Genomic DNA, 19,735 nt, shown 5'->3' with positions numbered 1-19,735 from the left:
CCCCACCCCACTCCCACCCCCGGGAGAGGACAACATCTAAAGAAGGCTGCTGCCGCGCACCATGGAAACATCTCCAAAACGTGGTCCTCTGTCCTTTGTGGAGCGCATTCCACTTCAGAGCCCTGATTGCTAGAATATTCCTCCTCGGGCTGCAGCCTTCTATAAACACCACCCTCTGGAGCTATGGAAAGGGACTCTAAAGCCTCTTCCAAAGGACAATCCCCTTTACCACACATCTAAATAAAACCTCACTGTATGATACTCTAATGAGCTGGAAACTGCTTTCTTGTACAGCTGGTTTAGGAGCCTGCCTCTGGCAGAGCATGCAGGTTAACACATGAACACACTTTATTTACCAGCAGACACAGACAAAGCCCTTGTTCTTAGCCTGATAACAACCGAGGACGTTCATCACCCACTTGGTCCCTTTTGAAATTCACTCTGCAGCAAGCACTTTTTAAAGTCATACACATAATACATTTTAAAGAGCATTTTCTGTGCAGATCCATTTGCTCGACCTCAGCACTAAGTGCAAGATGGAACTGTCTTCAGCGCAGCCCCTGTTCCTCCTGGAATCGGTGCTGAACACATGCTGAAATGAATTTGTAACTATACCTAAAACCAGGGCTTGAAAATGCAGTGTTTTGTTAAATGTCCATTGACTGATTAAAATGCATTTTGCAAAGAAAGAGCATTGCTAATGCAGAATCCTAGTCCAAAAATATGTATTATGTAATGCATATTTTTTAATAATGCAGGCAATCTCAGTGTATTGGTATTAGTGAATTGGCTTTGGGCTGCCATCTCTGTTACAGGCATAAAGCACTCCATCTGAAAAATGAGGCACTTCCCTCCATATGTTAAAGAACCATAACCCATATAACCCGCCTCACTGCTGACAGCTGCCATCAGTTCCCATCAAAAGGGCATTTACCAGCACCCACACAGCCTGGAGCGCTCCCTCAATGTGCCTTAAAATCAGCTTGACCAATGTCTCTGTGCACCAAAGGCTCGCTGGCAGAGCTGTGCTAATTGAAAAACTGGGGTAGGCATGTGAGAGTGGTCAGATCCCTCAGACATCCCCCACCAGGCAGGAAAGGGGATCTTAGGTCTCAAAATTCAGCAGCCCCGAGCAGGGTATCCCAGGCAGTGCCCTAGAGTCAGCAGGCACAGCTGAAACAGCCATGAGCTGTTTCCAAGCTTTGCTAAACCACCCTCTCTACCAGAGCATTTAGCACTTCAGGGCTCACAACATACCAACTCCTGGACCACAAGATGCAGTACAGACACAGCCAAAGGACAGAAACAAAATCCTCAACCCATCCAGCAGTGGCTGAGCTCTTACTCAGCCCTTAATTAGAGCATCTGGAAGCTTTAATGCAGTCTGGTGCTGAGGGTGTGAGGGTTAGTGACCTATGGATAGCACTGGCTTAGGACATGACTGACAATTCCACCTCCAGGAAGGAATCCTGGGGGAGCAGAGTTTGGAGAGGCAGCAGAACCTCTTCTTCGAATTTCTTCACATGGACTAAAAAACAAACAAACAAACAAACAACAACAACAACAACAACAACAAAAGCCCAACCTGTGACATGTGTCCCATGTAAAACCACCCTCCCGGGACTTTATGCATTCCAGGAACACAGCTCTGTTTGTCTCTATGGCCAAACAAAACAAAACAAAACAAAAACCAAACAAAAAAACCCCTCCATATTTAACTAACAGCAAGGCAAGATAAACGAACCCCCCACCCCCACCCCAGCTGCAGCGGTCACACACAGGTGGAACCTGAAAACTTACCACTTCCCACCACAGGGATCTGAGATCCGTCCCCTCCGGGACTTACCTAATTCATGAGGTTTTCCCGGGCTGAGGACCTCCAATTTCTTAGCCTGTGGAGTCCAATACCACGATCTAGTGGTCTCTGGCCGCCCCCTAGCCATGATGTTCTGGTTGATGCACCTGCTTTTCCCATGTAAGATCTGAGTTGGATGAAGTGCGATGCTGAAAGAATGAGTTGAAGCTCTGGTTAATGTACATTAACCCCCTCAACACCCTTCCTCTAATCCAAGACCCGCTGGGGTTCGCCGCTGTATTCAGCACCTAGAACAGAGCCCCGCCTGTGCCGGAACTCAAGTGCGGCGGTGGCTGAACCCTCTCAGCTGAAATCTATCAGTTTGCGCTCAGTAACTACCCTAAAAACCCGCCCAAGAGTAACGGCTGTAGGGCCTTCTCCTGGTCGCTGTCGGCTTCCTACGGTCTTCCAGCACACCTCAGTGAAGCAGAGTTCACCATCAGCTAGCCATCGCCCTGCAAACTCCCACCTCTACAGCTGCGGGGGTCTTTCTTGAGCGACAGCTTGTTTGTCGACGGGGTGACTACTTTTAGGAAGCTGTTCTAATTACAGTTATTGTAACAGCCCCGACAAAATGAGCCACCTTTGTCGTGATTAACGGCTACTTGAGGTTCCGATCCCTCAAACCATCAAGCCCTTGGAGAATACCTGGTGTTGGGTCATTAAAACTCATGTACGAACCCTCATTCTAGAGAATGTAGGCAATTTTGCGTTCTGGTTTTCAGTTGTCCAAGGAGAAGTTGAGGAGTGGGATAAATTCCACAAGAAATCTACACTCAGCTTCGAGATTGTTAACCTGTAGCTATCTTGCTCGCTTCGCTCATTAGAACTGGCTAGCATCCGCCCCCCCACACCCAAACGTCGATGCTTTGGCCAAATCCTCTCAAACAAGGTTCCCGCCTGCCACCTGCCGGCCCACTAGGGTCTGCGCCACAGGCTATACGCCACCGCGCATCTAGCGGGGAGGCACCCCCACCTCCCTACTGCACATGCCCGGCAGAAGTCCGCGCAACTTTATAGGGCCACACCGCCCCATCTCGCCTCAGTCTCCTCTATCCTCTCCCAGATGAGAGGACCGGTGGAGGCACCTCTCGGAGTCTTAGACTTAGTGTCTGAGACTTAGCGAGAGGAGCCCGAGGAGACAACCCTTCTCTGTCCTTTACCTATCCCTTTCTTTTACTTACAGACGCAAGCTGAGGCGCGGAGCTGTTGAAAGTTCGTAGTGATCGGGAAGGTAGGTGCATCTCTTCTTTTCTCCCCGAGGTGAGACTGGGGTCTCCGGACCCAGCTTCTCACCTCATAAGGTTCATCCTTTTCGGCTCCAGCTGTTCTTGCGCAGTGGGGCCACTCTCTGCAGAGCCAGAGGGTGAGTCGGCTTCCCACTGAGCACCTAGGAGAATGGATCGCAGGTCCCGGGCTCAGCAGTGGCGCCGAGCTCGCCATAATTACAACGACCTGTGCCCGCCCATCGGCCGCCGGGCCGCCACCGCGCTCCTCTGGCTCTCCTGCTCCATCGCTCTCCTCCGCGCCCTAGCCACTTCCAACGCCCGTGCCCAGCAGCGTGCTGCCCAGCGTCGGAGCTTCCTTAACGCCCACCATCGCTCCGCCGCTGCCGCCGCTGCTGCGCAGGTACTCCCCGAGTCCCCCGAATCCGAGTCTGACCACGAGCACGAGGAGCCAGCGCCTGCGCTAGCCCGCCCTGAGTGCCTGGAGTACCCAGACACTGACTACGAGACCGATTCGGAGACCGATTCGGAGACGGAGACCGAGTCCGAGTCAGAGACCGAGACGGAGACCGAGACCGAGACGGAGACCGAGACGGAGACCGAGACCGAGTCGGAAACCGAGTCCGAGTCTGATATCGAGTCCGAGTCCGAATTAGAGAGCGAATCTGATACCGCCCCCACAACTGAGCCTGAGACCGAGCCCGAGGACGAACGCGGCCCCCGGGGTGCCACCTTCAACCAGTCTCTCACCCAGCGTCTGCAGGCTCTGAAGTTGCAGAGCGCCGACGCCTCCCAGAGTCGTTCGCAGCCCACCACTCAGGAGCCCGAGAGCGCAAGCGAGGGGGAGGAGCCCCAGCGCGAGCCCTTAGACGAGGATCCTCGGGACCCCGAGGAGTCAGAGGAACGCAAGGAGGAGGAGGCCAGGCAGCCCCGCCGCTGCAAGACCAGGAAGCCCGCCCGCCGCCGCGACCAGTCCCCGGAGTCCCCTCGCAGAAAGGGGCCCATCCCCATCCGGCGTCACTAATGGGTGACTCCGTCCAGATTCTCCTTGTTTTCATGGATAAAGGTTAGTTGACCTGACCAAACTGGGGACCCTGAGACAGTTAGGTGGGGAGGAAGGGGACAGGTGGGGAGCAAGGTGGGAAGGGAGCGGTGTCCACTAATCAGCCTAAACCGCACCCTGGGAAAGGAGAGAGGGATCCCCAATTTTTTCCAGGGCACCCAGGGGCGCTTGGGAGGCCAAAGGTTTGTTGGACGGCGAGGTTTTCCTGATGCCTCGCTGGAGACAACCTGAGGTCCCCGAGCTGGCACCCGGTGTGCGACACTGAATTCTGAGAGCGCCCCAAGTTTGGAAACGCATACCTAAACAGCAAAGGTAAGTCACTTGTTTTCTACGATTTTTTTTCCTCCCTCCTAGAAAGGTTAGCCTGCAGCACTGGAGTTGGCTTGGGCTAGAGCCCACTGGGATCTACGGAGGTGCGCGCGACAACTTGGGCGATCCGAGAGCTGCTGCGCCGTAGCTACACTGTTGCAATGCGCGGAAAGTAACTGCGCAGGAATTGGATTAAACTCTGGAGCCTACAGGCTCCAAAGCAAAGTCGCACGTGCGCTCAGCCTGCGCGGGGCCTGGAAATCGGGTCCCGGAATGGCCAATTTCGTGGCTGCGGGACCCTGGAGCCAGTGCCTCTCACGCCGTGCAAGCAGTCTTGGCCAACACCGCTCACTTCTGGAGGTTTGTGGAGACCCAGAGATCGTGAAAAGGAGCGCGCGCACCTCTCCTGTGCGCCCCAGAGCCAACCTTCCGGTACAGATAGGCATCTTTCACTAGTGAATGGTGCTTGGAGGTACACAGTGTAGGTACAAGGGCCTTTAGGGGTGCCCTTTTGGGCGAGCCGCGTTGGCAGCACGGACAGGATCACTTCGGGGTATAGCTAACCTTTTGGCGCAGCCGGTTTGGCGGATCAGACTTGTCTGGAGAGGTCCAACACTGTGCGCCTAGGTCCTAGAGGCAGGGAAGAAGGAATGAGAGCGGTATCAACTGGTCTTGGGCAGAAAGATAAAGAGGATCAAGGCATAGGCTGAGTAAGGGGGTGGTGGATAGCACTTGGACACCTTCCAAGGCGTTCCCAAAGATCGTGCCACTTCCCAAGATGTCGGATCCTGCGCTTAGAACCAAGAGAGGACAGGGATGCTGTGCTACGCAATACCGGCCGTCTTCAGCTCGGGTGGAGCTGTATTTGGAATCCGTAACCCGAGGGGAGATGGCCAGTGATAGTCAGTGATAGTCCCTAAACTGCCGAAAGCACGTAACACACGTAGGAATGTTTCCTCGCCAACCTTCGCGGGAAAGGCTGATAAAAAGTAAAACGCACTTACTAAATTTCACCCATTTGGAAATATCCCCCCCCCCCCCAAAGTGCGAGTGTCTGGTCATGCGGCGGCGGCTTGAGTTACTTTGATGGAATGATTTGGAAAATCTGGTTAAGGAATGCTTTTTAAGGCTTGAAATCAAAGGCGGCTGGGCTCCTGCGCTCCTTAGAGAGCAGTGTGAGAAGGAATGTATTACGTAGTCTCCTTCCAGAACCTACCCTCTTTTCTTTGGATGGCGTCGCAGTCCCCAGAACTTAAATGAGGGTGGGCTGTGCGCGCTGCGGCTAATTGCGTCTTTGATCTACACAGGGAATCGGTTTATTAGCAGTGGGTAAAGGACATGCGGGTAGCCTGCGAAAAGGAAGTGGGGTCTTTTGGGTTGAAAGCGTGAAATTCATCTTTCTGAAGTTAAAATTCTCGACAGGATAATACGATGATCGTGACGTTTTCTTGACGTTAGGTGCCATTTTATCTGGGGATGTATTGGTAGCGCGAGTTTACCAAGCAACAGGTTTCTAGTTAACAGGTGGAGATGCCACGCTTTTCAGCGTGTCTTCTCCAACGGGGAGAAGTGTTTCCGTCAGAGTTGGCTCTTTATTAGCTAAATTAGAATGCTGCCTTGTTGCTGGATGAATAAAATTTTAAGGGGTCTTCAGTCCCTATAGCCCCCACCTCACCCACGCTGCTCCTTTAAAAAGAAGCCCAGAGTCAGGTTTGGTGGCGCATTCCTTTAATCCCAGCACTAGGAGGGGGAGGGGTGTGTGAGGCGAGTGGAACTCTGGTTCAAGACCAGCCTGGTCTCCAGTTCCAGGATAGCCAGGGCAGTTAAACAGAGAAACCCTGTCTCAAAAACAAAACAAAATAATAATAATAATAATAAAAAACAGCAACAAAGAAGCCTAGCAGTATGCCAGGCTCACACACGGGGCACCCAAACAGGAAGGCACATTTTTCTGTCTCTCAATAATCTCCAAGCTCTACCTGTCAGAGCAGTTGCATTTGCACCCCAGTCGGCTACCCAGCAGCACAACCCTTCCCCCTTCCTACTCTGACTTCATGAGAAAAAGCCCAGGGGGCATACAGGAGTATAGCACACTTGGGAAAGCACCCACCCACCACCCACACAAGGAAAGGTTTTGCTTAACACACATTTCAAGACTACTTTCTGTGAAATAGAGATTCCAGTCAGTGGGGTTCAGCTACTTTCTTTCCTTTTCCAGGGGCTTTTCTAGCAGGTTCTCAAACATTCCCAGCTCCCTAGCTTCCTAACTGGCCCTTTGTCTTACCCGGTTAAGCCGGGGTTAGCATTTGAATGGGCTGGCTTTTCCTTCAAAGTAGGTAGAGTGGCTGAGGGAGACTCAACCTGGAAAAACCCTACCCAGACCCTGTAGACACCAGCCATGCGGGGTGGGGGTGGCAGCAAGCTAGTTAAAATTCTGTGCCATAATATTTATGGTTCTTCACTGCATTAATCGTTTGCTTAGTGGAAAAACTTTACTTCGATAGAGGAAGAACGCTCTAATCACTGTATTTAAGTGCCTTTCGTTTCTGTGGCAGAGCTCAAACACTGTGTGATGACAAAACCTAGGTGTAAGTATTTTTTTTAGTTTAACAATAAGACTTAGAGTTGTATTTATGAGCATTGGAAACTGAGATGGGGATGTGAACTCTGGAACAGGCTCGAAGGTTTTTTGTTTGGCTTTGCTTTCATGCACCTGAAGCTAACGCTTCTTCTATTCTGGAACTGTTCGCCACCTTTGATCCTTTAGCCTTCATTGTAGCAGTCGTGTTCGGTTAACAGGAAATCTGAACAGCAGTACTGGTAAGAATAAAGTTTTTTTTTCTTTTAAAAAAATGTATGGATTTTATTTAATTTCTCCCTGTGGTCACTTGTCAGTGACCACGCTATGCGGGGCATACAGGGTGGTCACCTATCACAATGCCCAGAAACAAGATGGGTACTCAAGTTACACTTCTAACCCCACCACAGCGAGGGATGTATCCCAAAACCAGGCAGGGCAGCAGAATCACAGACAAAAGGCAAAAGATACTGGGATAGCCCAGGCTGCCTCTATCCCACCCTATTTACTGGCTTTAGTCACCCACTAAATCCCCACCGCCCCCTCCCAAATTTAGTTAACTAAAAAGCACCAGCTGTGAAGAAGTCTGTCTTGTGCTGGTCTAATATTAGTTTTATCGAACATGTTTCTCAGCTCGTGGCAAAAATGAACTAAGAGGACAGGGAGAGAATGCAGGGTTCACTGTGCCCTGTGTGTGTGGGGCTTCTTGAGAGCCCACCCCTGCATTCTCCCTGGGAGATTAGTGTTTACAATGAACCTTTCAGAGCCCGGTGCTGCATTCCCGCAGGGGACAGCTAGCTGTGAAGCTTGAGGGGCACTTTACATGAGGACAGCTTAGAGGCTCTGCCCAGCTGGGGTGGGCGAGCATGCCTTTCACCTCCCCCCCCCACGCCGGCTTTTCTTTAGTGGTCCCTCTCACCATAAAATTTTAGTACTATGTCGTCTTTTATTGCAAAATCTGGTAATAGCTAAGTTCACTCACACACACACACACACCCCACACACATACAATGCATACAAAAAAATAATAGACACATAAACATGCATGCACATACACATGCCAAATTTGGCTCTATTGCCTGGGGCAAACAAAGCAAACACATCTCCCCCAAAATGGCTTCTACAAATTAAGTGACTGGCTTACTGTTACAATTTATTTTATGTTTTAGTTCCTTTTCAGCCACACACACAAAAAAGGGTCAAATTTTACTAGTATTTTTCTCAAATTTGATAGGGTGGCCCCACCACAACCAGGAGCCAGGATAGTTCACATAGCTGGCGAGCCTGAGTAGACAGACAACCTAGAGCCTTGGATTTCTAAGTTCAAGAGGCTGGTTTGCAGAGAGAGCCACATGGTACTCAGCCAGCAGAGGCAGGACACCCTAGGGGGATGGCGACTTGACACCTCTACTGTGGAGCAGGGAAGCTGCCTATACTGCTTCAAGTGTAGGCAGAACCTGTTTTTTACTACGGGCCTGTTTTAGGGCAAGAACATTAAACACTGGCAAGGAGATGTGGCTGCTCCAGGGCTAACTCAAGCTGTAAGAACAAGGGATGGCTGGAGGCAGAAATTTGGGGCAAATTTGAGAAAGACAAAAAAAGGTGGTGAGATTACAGGGAGTAAAGAAGTACACCCATGCAGGAAGGAGCTCCAGACCAGGAGGGAGGTGACAATAAATTTATAAATTTATAACTATGCAAAAGTATTTTGAAGGGATTAGGAAGAAAAAGGCTAAAGATATAATCAGATAATGGCTGGCTGCAAGTCTCTGGCAACTGAAGGAGTTAAAACCAGGTGCAACAAGGAGCGGGTGTCACCTCTAATAGCCAAAGATGGCCACTAAAGAGGATTTCAGATAATCACCCTGAAATCACTGTCCCCTCAGTCCTGCAGAATTTCAACTAGCACAGGAATTTCAACTTAATTCATCTACAGAACGGAGTTTTCAAACAAATATCTCAAATTCATCAACCAAAAAGACTTAAAAGTCAGTAATCTTATTTAACAATTTAAAACCTGAGCATTGGGTTTTGACTCTAGGAAGGACCACCTCTGAGGCTTTCACTCTCAGACTTGTGACTGAGACCCAAAGACTGCTGGGCAGCAGAAGCTGGCAGGTTTCCCCGTCCCCCAAGGCAAGAGCTGTCTGGGTGTCCTGGCTTATGTTGCTGCTCCAATTAGACTTCGTTAGGAAGATTTGCTTTGGGTAATTGAGGTTGTGTGAGAAGGTGAAATACACCATTCCCCTTAAATTCAAATAGCATTCAGGCCCCAGAAGCCCTCCGGGTGCCTGGAATTTCCACCAGGAGTTACAGAAATCTTAAATAGCCTTTCCACTAAACCCACCTCCCACCCCACCCCCACCCCTGCTAGCAGCCTTCCCTGGTGCTGCCTCTCATCTGGAATAGGTACCCCTCCCTCAGTAGCCTCTGCGGCATCCTTAGCTGCTCTGCACAAAGAAACCATAGCACCGTGTGGATGCCTTGTGTGGCTGCAAATGGCAGGAGCATTACAGGCTGTGGCACAATTTGGTGGCCCTGCTACAAAGAAGGCTGCTGCAATTGAACCCCTGTTCACAAGCCTGAGCTTGAGCTTTATTTCATCCAGAGCTGATGGGCTGGATTCATAAACATCATCTCATCCCCCTAAAACCCGCCCCACATCAGTCCTGAGTCCAGTATCTTGCCCTATCTGATAGAGGTATCTTTCCTTTAATTAGCATTTGTCTCAAATGCTAGTCACACAGCCCCTTCTGCAGCCCCTTCTGCAGAGAGCAGTAAACTGCTGCTGCCTCCACTGGCCAACACTGGCAGAGAGGTTCTGGCAGGGAAAGGGGGCTGCAGCAGTCTTAATTGAGCAGTAATTAATTGAACAGGTTCAAAGTCTTGTTGCTACTCAGGGAAGCACTCAGAAAACCTTTGTCACTGGGAAGATTAGAAACTTAGTGGTTGCCCAATTTTTTTTAATTTTCTCTTTTCCTGTGTCAGTTACCTGAAAACCAATGGTACAAGCAAGAGCTATTGTGCAGAGAAGGCAGCCCCTTCCCCAAAGCCACAAACCAAAAGGAACCTCAGTGCCAATAGGCTTGCTTTTCCTGGCTGCTGCTCCCTTTCCTCTTGATCACTCTACCTCTCTGCCTCCCAAGGGCCTTCTCTATTTGGCTATAGGGAAGAATCCAGAGTCAGGATATCTGAATGGGCCTTGGGCTTTAGGCATGAAAAAAAAAAAAAACCCTAAAATGTAAATAGAAACACCACAAGTCTAAGTTTTGAAAGCCTGGGGTATCACAGGAAAGGGAGACCACACGGTTTCAGATTAATGAGGCTGAGGGAGAGTTTCAGTTGCCCTTACTTTCAAAAGGACATCTGATTTCTCACTTGGGCATTTGGGTTGGCTGCACTGAGCAAGTTGCCTTTCCTCAGAAAGCAGAGTCTAATGGAAGCATGGGTAATGCGTTCATGCTTTTCTCATACAGCAAATCCTGTTCCCCAGCTGATAAACCATCATCTCCCGAGAGCCTTCCACTCTAGCATATTCCACATGTGGATGAGGTCAAGACGCAAGCTTGGTTCAAGCTCTGGTTCCTCACACCTATTCAGCCCTGTTCGGGCACTTGCCTGTCTTGACTTCCTCTTCCCTTGTTCCCACTCGCACCTCTGAATAGTCCCCTCCTCCCTTGTCTATAACAAAGTCAACTGCAATAGGGAAGACATTTAACATCCTTTGTCAGGGAGCTGGTGAGATGGGTAAGCAAAGGTGCTTGGTTCACGGCACCCACAGTGTGGAAGGACCAGTCCTGCAAGTTATCCTCTACCCCCACATGGGCACATGCATGCCAAGACATGCACACACACATACACACAAGTGTGTAACACACAAATAAATGAGGAGAAAAAAGATCCTTTGCTAGTGTATAGTTATAATGGGGGAGACCATTAAAAACCTCATTCCTAGTAGGGTAAGGCCCCAGCTCAAGTGCTCCCCTCCCTCCAACATTGATTCCTCCCAACACGTCAGACATATACTTCTCCATCAACTCAGCAAAGTCACCAGCCTCCACAGGCTCACTACTTTTCCCAACCCAACAAGGTGACCCCCAGTCAACCTGCATGCTAATCATCTCCAGCTCTTACCATTCTGGGTTTCCCAAGTCCTTGGGCCAGGCCATCCAGTTATCTTTTGTGCTGCTCAGCTTCTCCAACACCTGGCTCATCTGCAGGGCCCTCTTGAGCCATGCTGCTGGCGTACAACAGCCTCAGCACTTAGCCCCACTCATCCAACTCACTTGCTCAGTAACTAGAGGAAAATGAGAGGGGGGATCAGGATTAAGTGCTGAGCTCTATTTTTCCTAGTATGAATTTACCTTTAAATTAAAATGGTTTCTAGTCAAGTGAAAATATTCTTTCAGTTTTTTTCAACTAGGAGTGATTTTGCACCCCAAAAGCTGTTTGGACAAAATATGAGGACATTTTGACTATGGCTACTAAGGAGATGCTAATGGCATCTAGGAGGCATAGACTAAGGAAGCAATATAATATCCTGCCACACACAAGACAGTCACCATAGCAAAGAATAACCCCAAACTAAGTCACTAGTGCAGAGGTTGGGAAGCCAGGATGCAGAGGGAACTGCCCCCACTTTGTCCTCTGGAGCCTTCCCTGCTCTCAAATCAAATATATCCCTTTTATTCTGACTATAAGGATTTTTATCTGATTCAGTGATCTCAAATCCTAGTAAGGTTGATTGCCAATTTGAATGTATGCTTTCTACCTTTTTCCTAAACATCAGACCTTTCCTTCCCAGAAACAGGTTGTAAAGATCCGCCCCAAGGCGTCCATCTTCCTTTCACAACTGCCATGTCTGAAATCAAATAAGACTCCTTCCTGCCTCTATACCAGCCCCTCGCTGGCTTCCCTCTGCAAGTCCCAGCATCCACGACCAGGGACTAGTCTTTGATTCTTCCGCCCTTTGTGACCCATCTAACATAGGGGCTTTTAGGGGGCATCAGGAAACCCTCTTGATTCCCTTTGTCACTGTGGCTGGGTCCCTCCTTAAAGGACTTCCGCAGCTGCAGCCTTCCTGGTACACACCCCCTTTCCTTTGTTCCCTTCATCCGAACCGACCTCCATGTTGGTTCTGCCTTTTCTAAAATCTGACTCAAATCCTCATCCACAAAGGGGAGAAACACACCCTTTATCATCTAATTCATTTCCTCCCCTTCACTTCCTGCCAAAATAGCCCGGATGCTCCATGGATGCCTCAGAACGCCCATCCAGTTGTTTTTTTTTTTTTTTTTTAACCACCCCGTCTTTCCCACCGCTTTTACAGGAGCAAAGGGGTTCGATCGTTTACGCGACAAGGCCCCACACTTCCTTTTGTTGAATTCTTTGTTCCAGATAGGTGAAGGTGTGCCCACCCTGCCCCGCCCCTTCTATTCACAGTCAAGACATCTTTCTATGGAGAACCATTCGAGGCGCCATTTTCTCCATCCGGTCGGTCTTTGCAAACCCTCCGATTGGAGGCCCTTCTCTTTTCATTTTCATACCGTTTTGCTCCTTTGCAAGGAGATCGGCATGATCTGGATCTTTCTCCCAGTCACGAAAGCACGATATAAGAAAAAGCGTGGAACAAAAGATTCCCACAGACCATGAGAATGTCTGAACAAAGAGAATCTGGATCTTTTTTTTTTTTTTTTTTTTTGATGAATGTGCTTTAGGGGCGGGTGTGAGAGGCCTGGGGAGCCCAAGAAAGCCGCGTGGCGGTCTCCTTGGGTCTCAAACCTCAGCGTGTACTGACCTTCCACCTTGTGCAGGGTTCAGCATCCCTGGAAAATGACCTCTGTCCATTCTGTCCTGCTCGCCTTTCTCTCTCCAGGGGCCTGGATCACCATCTCCAGGCCTGGAAATGCTTCTTCACGGTGCCTCAGCGGTAGCCATCTCTGTAAAGAGGGTTAGCCAACCGCCATTATAACCCCAAGAGGTGGATCATGGGAGACCCCGACCTTCCCACTTGGCTTTGGCGATTAAGGGCATCAAAAAGATTGACCCTTAAGGCACCCACGGCGCCCGTGGCCTTCTAGGCCTGGTCGCCATACGCCCGCCCGCCAACCGCTTGCAACCAACCCAGCAAGCACAACCTCTTTGGGCGTTCCAACGCGGCGCCCCCTATTGGACCTCCCACCCATATCCGGTTTCCGGTCTGAAGCCCCCCGCTCATTCGCCAGGCGTCCTTGATTGGCGTGACCCCAGCCCAATAGCTGACCTGACGCTGGGGTCGGAGGGGAGTGGGTTGGTGGTTGAGATCCAGTTGGACCATTCAGAGTGTGTTCAAATTGTTTCGCCATTTTGCGTGGGAGTAGTTGACCGAAACTTTGGACCAAAGTTCTAAGTCTTCGGCATGGAGTGTGTCGAACCGTGTCGATCCGTAGAGTTGACGGCACGCGCCTTCGGGAGGTCCCAGGGATTCACCAGGGGTCCACTTTGTCTGCTTTTCTGTACTCGGGCGACCACGTGGATGCTGTAGGTAGGGCACAGTAGTGTTTTGAGCCTGCAGTGAGAAGAGGGGACACGTTAGACTTAGGAGAGTTAGAGCTTGCCGCGGTGCACCCGCGTTTCTTACAGTACAGCCATCTACATGGTGCATAATTGCTGCAATCTACCCGTGTATGACTCCACAGTCTTTCTCCTACTTCAGGGTCCCACAGGTCAGACAACCACCTACCCACTGCCTGGCTGCACTGCCAGAAAAGACAATGCCTCGCGCCATCACCGACTGGTGCGTGTGCCGCGTTATAGGCGCTGGTCTGAGAGCGGAAAAAAAAAAAAAAAAAAAAAAAATTTTTTTAAACTAGCCCCTGCTTTGAATTCCTCTGTAGACCCCAGCCCTACGGCTTTTTTGTGTTTTATTTACTGAGCCCACTGGACGATGCAGCTGTTTACTTCTCGCGGCTCTGAGCCCACCGCGGCACCGTAAGGGGCGTGCAGCCGTGGACTTTGTGGCCGCGCTTAATGCAGCCTGTGTGTACTGTTGCCGTTCAAAGAACAGCATCTCTCCACGGTGCTCACACCAGAAAGAGAGGGGCTGGCAGGAGGATGACAAGGGGATGGAGAGGGGATAAATGAACTGAATACCGAATCGGCAGCAGGCCCTGGAGACCGAAAGCTGTGGGTCTCAGTCACTCTTAGTGCCGCGGCACGGTTGGTCGATGGGTTAGTTCGTATCGGTTTGTCTAGTCTTTAAGACCCCTCTAAATCTACTATCAACCACATCCGAAATCGCCTTTAACCCTTCCCCAGAAAGCAGAAGTCGGAGTCCTGCGTTATATAGGGGTCTTCCGGTAAGCCCCGTACCCCCTCCCCTATCTTCACGGTAACGGCCAGGGCAACCACGGGGACTGCATAGGGGTCTTCGCTTGATTTTTCAGCAGTGCACCGCCGAGATCCTTATTTCTACTGCGTCACCATCCACATAAACATCACGCTAGGCCACTACTAAGCCCCCCCCCCCCCCGAAGTACAACCGGGAACGGTGGGATATTGAAGGGTTTTACCGGAGCTATCCTTCACAAACAGCAAACAAAAACATAAAAAAATAAAATGAATTAAAATAAAACGACTCCGGGGTATTTTTAAAAACAAATTGCGCGTTCGCATTTGACAGTCCCTTTCTGCCCTTCCGGTGGGCTCACGCCCACCTGTCGCATTTTTTATGCGCATGCCTCTATCCCTTCACATTTATCTTAAAGGCTCATTTTCCCGACTGGGAGCTGAGTATGCGTAATTGCCTGAGTCTGGGGTCTCCGGATAAGGGATTTGCCGCATACTGGGGTAATTCTTGGGTGATAACGCCCTCTTGCAGTCCCTCCTCCCCTCGAGAAGAACCGGATGGGGAGGGAGGCATTCAGCGCCTGTGCTCTGACAGACCAATGCCCACGCCTTACGTCACGTGTCCCAGCAACGCAGGAGAGCGTGCTCTCTCTCTGGCCAGAGGAAAAGCGAGCGAGAGAGCCTCAGAATCAGTCCGGGAGAGAAGAGGAAGGAGTCGAACGTCCCTGTCAGGCCTCCGTTCATCAGCCCCCTTACCCAAAGTCGGGAACTGCTGGCACTGGGAGCCAGCCTCCCGGAGCCGACTCAACACTGAGACCGGCGTCCTCTGGCGGCAGAGAAAGAGTTTTGCTAACGATTTTCGAGACGAATCGGCGCGCTCTGGCATGCCAAGAGGGCGGGGCTAAAGTTAACAAAGTAAGAAGAAAGAAGAGAAAAAGCCTGCTCGAGGCTGGCGGACCGCAATCTGGAGGGATAAAGTTGACTAGGAAGTCTCCAGGCTCTCCCAGGAAGAAATAAGTGACTTCAGCCATGGTTTTGGATTTTAGACCCTGAGCACCTGTCTTTACAAAAATTGGAAACTGAGGCTGGAGAATTTTCCAGCCAATTCTTGAATTTTTTTTAAAAAAATTTTTTTTCACCCTAGTTTGGCTGGGTGCTCCGTCTTACGGGGCCCCAAATTTATTTGAAAAACCGCCAAAGTGTTATGGGCATGCGCAACTGCCTCCACGGCAACAATATGCCAGGACAACACAATATCCCCGCTGAAGTCGGCGAGCAGCCCGAGCAAGAACCTTTGGAGGCCGCAGGGGCAGCTGCCGCCGGTGCTGGGCCTGGCCCAGCCGAAGAAATGGAAACCGAACCGTCAGACAATGAGCCCGTCGCCGACGAGACTAACACTGAGGTCCTTGGAACCCCAGAAGTCTCCAAATCTGAGTTCCAGGACCTCAACCAGGGCATCGAGGAGGTCCGAGTGGGTGGAGACTACAGCCCACCTCCGGAGGAAGCCATGCCATTTGAGACCAAACAGTCCAGCCTCGGAGATTTCTGGCCCACCTTGGAGCAGCTTGGAACATCTGGGACCCAAGCAGGCATCAAAGCCTTTAATCCAGCGGTTTTGGAGCCCAGGACCCCCAGTGGTGAGAACCCTGGCCTGGGAACCTACAGCCCCCCACCAGAAGAAACCATGCCATTTGAGTTCAACGAACCTGCCCAGGAAGACCGTAGCCAGTTGCGCTTCCAAGTCCCAGACCTTGCTCCAGGAGGTCCGGAGGCAGGAGTCGTCAAAGCTCTTCCCGCGGAGCCCGGGAATCTCAGATTTGCAAACGCTGGCTTCCGAGACGACTACAGTCCTCCACCGGAAGAATCTGTGCCATTTGGGCTTGAGGGAGAAGAATTTGGGGGCGATAGCCCACCCCCAGGACTCCCCCGAGTCATCCCACAAATCGGCATTAGCGGCGAGTTCCCGGCAGCCGCGGTCCCGAGTGCGCTCAGCCTCGCTCCCGCCGAGAACGCGCCTCCCCTCTGGGTCCACAGCGCCATTGACAGACCGTTCAGCGAGGCTATCAGATCTCCTCCCAACTTCGCATGCGACAGCCCCCCAATGGAGATCTCCAGACCCCTGCTTGAGATTGGCAGAGCCTCCGCTAGGGTCGACGACGACACCACTGTCAATATGGACGGCCCCCCAATCGCAAGTGATGGCCCGCCCATCGAAGTCTCCGGAGCCCCAGATAAGAGCGAGTGCGCAGAGAGACCCCCAGTTGAGCGAGAAGCAGCCGAGATGGAAGGAAGCACTGCTACCGCAGCTGCGGAGGAAGGAAAAGTCCCTTCTCCGGAGAGAAGAGACGAATCCTTTGCCGAGCCAGAAGCCATGGATGCCAAGCCAGCCCCTGCTGCCCAAGCCGTCGCTACCGAACCTGAACCTGACGACGACGCCTCCGCCGCCGCTGCCGCCGCCGCCGCCGCCGCCGCCGCCGCCAGCGGATCTCCTCCGGCCCCAGCAACACCCACGGATCTCCAGACCGAGTCTGAACAAGAAGTCGGAGCAGCTCCTGCTGTCCCTGTCCGAGCTGAGCCTGACGGAGGGGCAGCCCCGGTCGTCCCAGCCACCCCTGCCGAGCCTGAAGACGACAGCGGAGTTCCAGCAGCCGGCGGAGTTCCAGCAGCGGAGCCAGCCTCCGAGGCAGTCCCCGCCACCAAGGCCGAGTCTGCCTCTGGGGCAGCCCCTGCCGCCCAGGTGGAGCCCGCAGCAGCGGCAGTCTCTGCCACCCTGGCGGAGCCTGCCGCCCGGGCAGCCCCTATCACCCCTCCGGAGCCTGCTCCCCGGCCAATCCCCACTGCCAAAGCCCATCCAGCTGCCGGGGCAGTCCCCGGCGCCCCAGCAATGTCAGCCTCCGCTAGGGCAACTGCCGCTAGGGCAGCCTATGCAGGTCCTCTGGTCTGGGGAGCCAGGTCACTCTCTGCTACTCCCGCCGCCCAGGCATGCCTTCCTGCCCGCGCAGCTGCCGCCGCCCGGGCAGCCTCTGCTGCCCGGGCAGTCGCTGCCGGCCACTCAATCTCTGCCGCCCGGGCAATTGCTATCGGCAGAACAATCCCTGCCGCCCCAAGCAGGGCCCATCTTAGACCCCCCAGCCCCGAGATCCAGGTGGCTGATCCGCCTACTCCGAGGCCTGCTCCGAGGCCGCCCGCCTGGCCAGACAAGTACGAGCGTGGCCGAAGCTGCTGCAGGTACGAGGAGGCGTCGTCCGTCATCTGCGAGATCGACTCCTCTAGTGATGAGTCGGAAGAAGGGGCCAACGGCTGCTTCCAGAGGCTTCTGCGGCGAAACCGCCGCCCCGGCCAGCCCCGGAGCCACTCGGCCGGATACAACCCAGTGCGCAACTTCTTCGCCAGAACCTTTGGAAGCTGCTTCGGTCTCTCCGAGAGATCCCGTTCCCTCAGCCCGAGGAAGGCCAAGGATCCTTTCGAGGAGAGGCGCAAACAGATGCGCAAAGAAGCCATTGAGATGCGAGAGCAGAAGCGCGCAGATAAGAAACGCAGCAAGCTCATCGACAAGCAACTGGAGGAGGAGAAGATGGACTACATGTGTACGCACCGCCTGCTGCTTCTAGGTAATGCGGCAGCTCCTGTCCCTGGGCTGTAGGGCCGCCCCGGGCACCCTGGGAGGGGGTGGCAGGGCCTTCCGGTGGGGCTTGGTCCTTGACCAAGGGAGGAGGGGTCTGGAAACCCTGTTAGAAGTTCCAGGGAGGGACCCCAACTCTGCCCTGGGGGTGGGAGAGGGAATTTTGCGAAGGTTCGGGTGGCAGAAGTATATGCCCTTTAGGGAGAAAAGTGGTGCCGAGCCACACTGAGGGTCGTTACCGACCGGAGGCCAGCGCCAGAGCCAGCGATCCTAGGCTGGACAGGCGGGGGCGTGAGGTGAGCCCGGAACTGCTGGGGTGGGCCCTTCGGGGCTCCCCCGGTTTTATGTTTGTGACCGCGGTGGGCTAGGGCCATCCGGGTGCGCGCCCCCGCCTCGCCTGGCTGCTTCGACTCAGACAGCTTGTTGTTGGTGTGTGTTGGTGTCCATTTTCTGTGTTCGCCTGTGCATGACATGCCCAGTGTGTCCCAGTTTTCATCCATAGCACCTTCAATGTACCCGCCGATTGTGTATTTGTACTCTAAAATGGGCTGTCGCGCCATAGCGCGAGCAAAACTTTCCGTGTTGGCACACTCTGTGAAACCTCAGCGCGGACTCTCAGCAGCGAGCAGAGAGAAAACACGCAGGCAAAGGTGGCTGGGCATCCTGGGTAATATGCCGGGCCGCAGGCCGGGGGGAGTTGGGCCGCAGCCGCGGGCCTCCATAACCCTTTCCCCCCTGTATATCTTTCTCTCTTTTTTTCCTTTGCGCTAAGCGTTTCCTCACTTCTCAATTCGTACGTCAAACCCTCCCGCCTTAACGGTTGAAAAACCAGACACTCAGGTATCTTGGGCTTTGGGGTTATGAACAACGTCTGTATTTTGTATTCTGCGCACATACACACACATACACACACACACACACACACCCCACACACCACACACACACACACACACACACACACACACACACTGGGCCCACCTGGGGGGGAGGGAAGAGGGAAGGAGGAAAGGGGGGGGACACTTTAGCCCTGTTGGCAAGGCCACATTATAAACACACGGGGTTGATTTTAAGGGGGTGGGCGTGGCTGGGTTTAAAAACTATATGAAATAATTTTCTTCTTAGCGAAGAGCCCGAGGTAAGCCAATCACTTAACATTTTTACAGCCTATGGTAGGAGGGGCCCTGGTTGAAAAAGGTTGGGACTTGTGCTGGGAGGGCAATGTTGCCTTTGTATTTTAATTGCAATTAAAAATAAAAAAATTAAATACTCTGAGTGCATAATGAATGTGTGGACAAGCATGGGGCGCTGGAACTATGACTTGTGAACTGTGTCAATGTTTGCATGTGACTCTTTTTCAAGCAGCTTTAGCTGGGGAAAGAGGACAAAGGTAAGATCTTTTCTAAATCAGTATGGGGTTTAAAAAAATAAAGACTTTAGGATGAAGATTAAACAAATGTTATGGCAGCCAGATGGGTGCCTTTGGAAGCCCTCATCTTCCCCCCCATCTGCTCAACTTGTTCCCCAGCTCTCCATGCCCCCTCCCCTCACCAAGACTTCTCCCCTCATTCCACAGCCAGAGGCCCCCCCCCCCCCCCCAGCCTTCTCATCTCCAACCTGAGGCATTCATTCTTCTTGCCAGATTAATCAGAACAGCAATTAACAAAGTCTGGATCTATGGCTTAAATAAAATCTTCACAAGTGAATCTCTACGATTAATTTACTTTATTCTCTAAATCCTGTCAAGGGATCTCAGGAC

General features: G+C 52.2%; 2 protein-coding genes and 1 long non-coding RNA gene across 5 annotated transcripts in view; 2 read left to right on the top strand and 1 right to left on the bottom strand.

The window, feature by feature from the left end:
* Positions 1-87: 87 nt before the first annotated feature.
* LOC119814945 lies at positions 88-13,134 on the bottom strand. Its single transcript, XR_005285480.1, has 5 exons — positions 12,829-13,134; positions 11,166-11,328; positions 5,018-5,083; positions 3,040-3,245; positions 88-2,004 (listed from the first exon to the last, which is right to left on the bottom strand). It is a non-coding gene; the product is annotated as an uncharacterized LOC119814945 (long non-coding RNA).
* On the top strand, positions 3,254-4,105 carry LOC119814944 (neuroendocrine secretory protein 55). 2 transcript variants are annotated; one of them, XM_038331052.1, is made up of 2 exons: positions 3,254-3,586; positions 3,677-4,105. In XM_038331052.1, the coding sequence occupies exons 1-2, from the start codon at positions 3,254-3,256 to the stop codon at positions 4,103-4,105; spliced, it is 762 nt and encodes a 253-aa protein (XP_038186980.1). The 2 variants fall into 2 exon arrangements, with proteins under 2 accessions (XP_038186980.1, XP_038186981.1); XM_038331053.1 differs by having other exon boundaries at positions 3,254-3,602; positions 3,705-4,105.
* A 2,427-nt stretch (positions 13,135-15,561) lies between the features above and the next one.
* The window catches only part of Gnas (GNAS complex locus), a 49,865-nt gene continuing 45,691 nt past the window's right edge, over positions 15,562-19,735 (top strand). For both annotated transcript variants that reach the window (XM_038329411.1, XM_038329410.1), the window contains exon 1: positions 15,562-17,968. In XM_038329411.1, the coding sequence (XP_038185339.1) occupies positions 15,562-17,968 (2,407 nt within the window). The remainder of the gene's footprint in view (positions 17,969-19,735) is intronic.

The sequence above is a fragment of the Arvicola amphibius genome, chromosome 5 (genome assembly GCF_903992535.2).
Source record: "Arvicola amphibius chromosome 5, mArvAmp1.2, whole genome shotgun sequence".
In the NCBI taxonomy this organism is placed as follows: Eukaryota; Metazoa; Chordata; class Mammalia; order Rodentia; family Cricetidae; genus Arvicola; species Arvicola amphibius.
The sequence above is the reverse complement of the archived record's forward strand: the minus strand, read 5'-3'. Positions and strand labels throughout refer to the sequence as shown.